The sequence below is a fragment of the Gastrolobium bilobum genome, unplaced genomic scaffold (assembly GCF_033153095.1).
Source record: "Gastrolobium bilobum isolate Gb01-03AN ecotype WA unplaced genomic scaffold, APGP_CSIRO_Gbil_v1 utg9213, whole genome shotgun sequence".
Lineage (NCBI taxonomy): Eukaryota > Viridiplantae > Streptophyta > Magnoliopsida > Fabales > Fabaceae > Gastrolobium > Gastrolobium bilobum.
The window spans coordinates 15,154-19,984 of record NW_026898495.1 but is presented as its reverse complement, the minus strand read 5'-3'; the positions used below and the strand labels follow the sequence as shown (position 1 = coordinate 19,984).

Sequence of the window (4,831 nt, the reverse complement as noted above, 5' to 3'; positions counted from 1 at the left end):
CTAGATGACAAAGGGGAAAATTGTATTTTCATTGGCTATGAGCATAGGAGCAAAGCTTACAGACTCTACAATCCTCTAACCAGAAAGGTGATAATTTCAAGAGATGTAGAATTTGATGAAGCAAATTACTGGAGATGGAGTAAAGAAGAAAAGAAAGTTGAAGGTTTATTTTTTAAAGATGATGATGACTCAGAAGAGCAGACAGTTCAAGAAGGAGATGATCAAACTCCTCCACCAAAGCAGATATATGGAGCAGCCAAAGCAGGATCATTTCAGTGCGGCAAAGAGAATTTTGAGATACATTAAAGGAACTGTAGATCATGGCCTATTTTACACGCATTCTGAAGAATTAAAGTTGATTGGCTATTCAGATAGTGATTATGGTGAAGATACGATTGATCGCAAAAGTACTTCTGGTTATGCGTTTCATATTGGCTCGGAAATATTTTCGTGGTCATCAAAGAAGCAACAGACGGTAGCTCTTTCATCATGTGAAGCAGAATATATGGCCGCAGCAGCATGTACGTGTCAAGCAATTTGGTTGAAGAATATTTTGAATGAGTTGCATCAGGAGCAAGAAGGTCCAATCACTATATTTGTGGACAATAAGTCGGCTATATCACTTGCAAAGAATCTAGTCTCCCATAGCCGAAGCAAACATATTGACATGAAGTATCATTTTATTCGGGAGCAAATCAAAAATAGAGTTGTGGAGTTAATCTACTGCAAAACTGAAGAACAGGTAGCAGATATTTTTACAAAACCATTGAAGGTGAATGTATTCCAAAAATTCAAAGAGATGATTGGCATGAAAGATGGAGTTTGAAGGGGAGTGTTAGAAATACCAAACTCATCTTTGCACCGTTTGTAAAATTAATAGGTGTCAAGTTGCTTGTTGTCCTTGTACTAAGTAAGAAAATGTAATAGCCGTGCATGTTGTAATCGGTTAGTTAATAGTAATGATGTCAGGTGTTATGTGAAAAAAATCAAGTGAAAAAAAAGAAGAGAGCCACAACACTGTTGAGAAAAGAAAGTGCAGAAAAGTCTTTGTAACTTTGAGTGTTGTTTTTCAATAAGAAAGTGTTATTCAGTCTCCATTAATTTGTCTTTTACTATTATATTTCCAACATGTTTGTGTTCTTCACTGTTATTTCATAACACATATTTTTACGCTATCACGAATAACAAAAACTTGCATATTGTCTATGGGAAAATCTCTTGTCCAGGTGACAATATTCTTTTGGGATCAAATTCATCCTTTCTATCTTCAAAAAGTTTCCATTTGGGGCCAAAGTGCTCTACCCATTCTTGATGTGTTTTGTTGCCAGTAAGATATTCCTTGATGTTAATACCAGTATCTTTACAAAACTTTAGTATCTGTTGGTTTTGAGCTTCAAATTTCTTCACCAGATCAAACGAACTTGCAGCATGCAGAAGACTTACAGCGTAGAAAACATCTTCATCTGGTGTATCTGCTGACATACTATCATCCCACCTGTGTATTTTGATTCTATTTAACCCTCACACATGAAAATACAAAACAATATATAATTTTTAATTAATTTACATTTTTAAAATATAAATTATCTCATAAACTTACTTGTTTCGGTTCATGGGGTAGACTAGAGCAATTCCTGTAGTAATATTTTGCTTAAGAATAATTCCCTTGAACACACCTTCATTAAAATCTAAGATTCGAGATCTTGGAACAAAGAGGTTTAACCAAGGATGAGGTACATCCCAAAGTCCTTTTGACCTAAGAACTAGTTCCTCTCCATGAACTCTGTTTAGGAATTCCTCGTATGACACATCTTTTTCAAACATAAACGTAGGAACAAACTTTAACCCTTTGACCAAATTGGCAACATCCTGTTCAAGAAACAAGAAGATAATTAATTAAGTTAAATCTTGATTCACACATAGCTAAATTGATAAAATAAAAAAAATATGTTTGAAGTTAATTATAACCTCATTAATGCGTGATTGAGAATTATTGTCATAGTATTTGACTAGCTCTAGGATGTAGGTGATGCCATATTGAGTGACCAAAGATGTTATCCTTGGTTGATCAGGAACTGGATAAAAGGAAAGATCAAGTGGTGGCTGATTCAATAGAAGCATGCCTTCTACATAATCTGCTGTAGTAAATGAGATTAGATGTTCTTGGTCTCTAGAAAATGCAGAGAAGTCATTGTAAAGTAGGTGGATCCACTTCACCTGCAAGAAATTAAACACAGCTTTCTTGTGATTAATTATATATCTCTTGTAAAAAAACAATTTCTAACTTCGAAGTTATAGTTTGGTACATCTTTGATAACAGTGGCAAAAGGTTCATCCATGAGTTTGATACAACATTAAAAATAGTGGCATTATATATATAATATTTAAGAGTTTATAAAAAAAATCAGTATCATTATATTTCAATTAAATGACACATATAAATAAGTATTAGTCATTACTAATTATGGGTACAAGTGCCCTTATAAAAACAAAAGGTTACAGAAGAATATCCAAAAAATTGTATGAAAAGTCATACCTTAATTTTTCATGTATCAATCTAACTATGAAAGTAATAGGATTTTTTTTACAGCTTGGGCATGGGTGATCATACATTGATTGTTACTAGCAAGAAACTAATTGTTTTGATATACAGTTTACTGATTCATATATCAAGACAAAAAGAAAAAAAGCTTTTAAATTTGTGATTGTGACTTGGGAACAAGAATAGTGGGCACATGGAATTTCTCGACTGATTATTGGTAGTTTTAAGCACAAAAGAATATCTGCACACAGAAAGATAGAAAAAAAGATGATGATATCTTTACCCTGGTGGGTGCAGGTGCTAGTGATATTCTTGCTCTTGTAATCACCCCAAATTGACCTAACCCTCCAAGAACGGCGAAAAATGCCTCTGAGTTGTTCTCCGCAGAACAAGTCACAAGGTCTCCTTTCCCTGTAAAAGCCACATAAATTTTTTTCCAGTAAGAGAATATGGTAAGGACCATTAGATTTCCAAAAGAGATCCCTTTTTTTCCTTTAGAAAAATAAGAAAAGATGGTAAGATACTATAGCAAGAAAGGGACTAATATTTGGGAATAGATCTTTTTTTTTCGTGTTAAAATTTCAGATAATCTGATCATGTGAAATTTTTGTATTTATATTTTTCTTCACATGTATTAAATTAGTGACAGATGGACATAAAAATTTTACATGACAGGTATTTTGAGTATACCGACTTATATGAAGAGATTGGTCAACAAAAACAAAAGGATATACACTTCAAGCCAACTAGTTAGTTCCATTGTATTTTGCGTCGCGGTCTTTCTTTGATTTAATTACTGTTGTAGAATCTTGCTAAAATATACGGTGAAATCACGCGACAATTACATTTAGCTTTCCTAAGCCCAAACATTAATATATTTTAATTAAATATGAAATTATGACGACTTTGAATATTTGTATAGGAAAAAAAAAATCAATAACATTATATTTAGCATAAAATTTTGGGATAGGATATTGTAACTACCAATTAAAGTTATTACCAATGTTACTACCAATCAATTTACCGTTAGATCGATTATGTTGATCCAACGATTATATTTATTTCCATCTTTGTATGGTTATAATTTCCCAAATTTAATACTTTATATTTATCTTCACTTTGTACGAGGAATCATTAAATATGGAGAATCGTAATCATAAAAAAAAAAAGTGAAAATTGTTGTTACAATACCCTATCCTAGATAATCGTTTTGATTAGAATCGATAACATTACTAGAGAAAACTGAGTAAGTATCATACCTGTAACAACATCCAATTCAAGAACATTGGAGATCTGAGGTCCAAATCGAAAGGCTTGTCCACTGATTCCAGCATTAGAGAGCGTGCCACCAACCGTCAAATACAAGTAATCAGTCCAAGAAAGGGGTGTGAGTCCACGTTGAAGAGTTGCATGCAACACATCAATCCATAATTGTTCACCACCCACATCTGCATAATAATAATTACCCAATTGACTAGACATTATAATAATCCCAGACCCGTTTCTGAAACCGTTAAGCTGAGTCATATTCAACACAACTCCATCTCGTGTCATGGCTTGTCCATGAAGCGAGTGGGCTTGGCCTCTAGCAGCAATGGGGAAAGGGGTTGGCAGAGAGTTTGAGAACTTTATCAAATCCGAGATGTCACTAACGGATGATGGTTCAAAAACAGCATATGGGGTTTCATGAACTATGTGACCATAATCGGTTGAGGCTTGTGACAAGGTTTGAGGGTTACGGGTTAGCTTTGAGGCTAACTCTTTGGGTACTTGGGATAGTGACCAAGGTTGTGGTTGTGCCTGTGTGAGCACCATGCCCAATAGGCATAGCAGAGACATGGCTTTAGAAAGCATAAAATTATTCCTCGCCATTTTTTTTTTTGGAGAGAAGATGAGTTGAGTTGGTAATGTTGTATGGCTTTGAATTGTTGTGTGCGTATATATAACCTCAAAATCTTCTGACACAATATGATTTTTCCTATAAAAAGAAGAAAGAATTCTCTGTCTATCTTGCGTTGCTGTTACATATTTTGAATTGAATTTAGAGTTTAGAGGATTACGTTTTGATTTAGGATTTAATACAATTTAGAGCAGGTAGGATTGTGCATTTTGAATTTTAAAATTTGAATTTAATGTAATAGGAGTTGATTGTGTTTTGTGTTTTGTATTTAATAGGAGCTGATTGCGTTTTGTATTTAATATGAGTTAATTGTGTTTTGTATTTAATAGGAACTGATTGCGTTTTATTAGGAGTTACAATTTTACGAGTTGGTTACATATTGTCGCCAA

General features: G+C 33.6%; 1 protein-coding gene across 1 annotated transcript; it reads right to left on the bottom strand.

Annotated features, from left to right (window-relative positions):
* Nucleotides 1–1,203: 1,203 nt before the first annotated feature.
* On the bottom strand, nucleotides 1,204–4,414 carry LOC133316856 (cytokinin dehydrogenase 3-like). Its single transcript, XM_061518646.1, has 5 exons — nucleotides 3,802–4,414; nucleotides 2,826–2,953; nucleotides 1,969–2,217; nucleotides 1,601–1,869; nucleotides 1,204–1,495 (listed from the first exon to the last, which is right to left on the bottom strand). The coding sequence occupies exons 1-5, from the start codon at nucleotides 4,412–4,414 to the stop codon at nucleotides 1,204–1,206; spliced, it is 1,551 nt and encodes a 516-aa protein (XP_061374630.1).
* Nucleotides 4,415–4,831: the final 417 nt, after the last annotated feature.

Coding starts and splice junctions, on each gene's coding strand:
- LOC133316856 (XM_061518646.1), bottom strand. CDS start 4,414: ATGGCGAGGAATAATTTTATGCTTTCTAAAGCCATGTCTCTGCTATGC. Junction 2,954..3,801: donor TGAATTGGATGTTGTTACAG/GTATGATACTTA, acceptor TGGCTTTTACAG/GGAAAGGAGACCTTGTGACT. Junction 1,870..1,968: donor CTCAATCACGCATTAATGAG/GTTATAATTAAC, acceptor TTTCTTGAACAG/GATGTTGCCAATTTGGTCAA.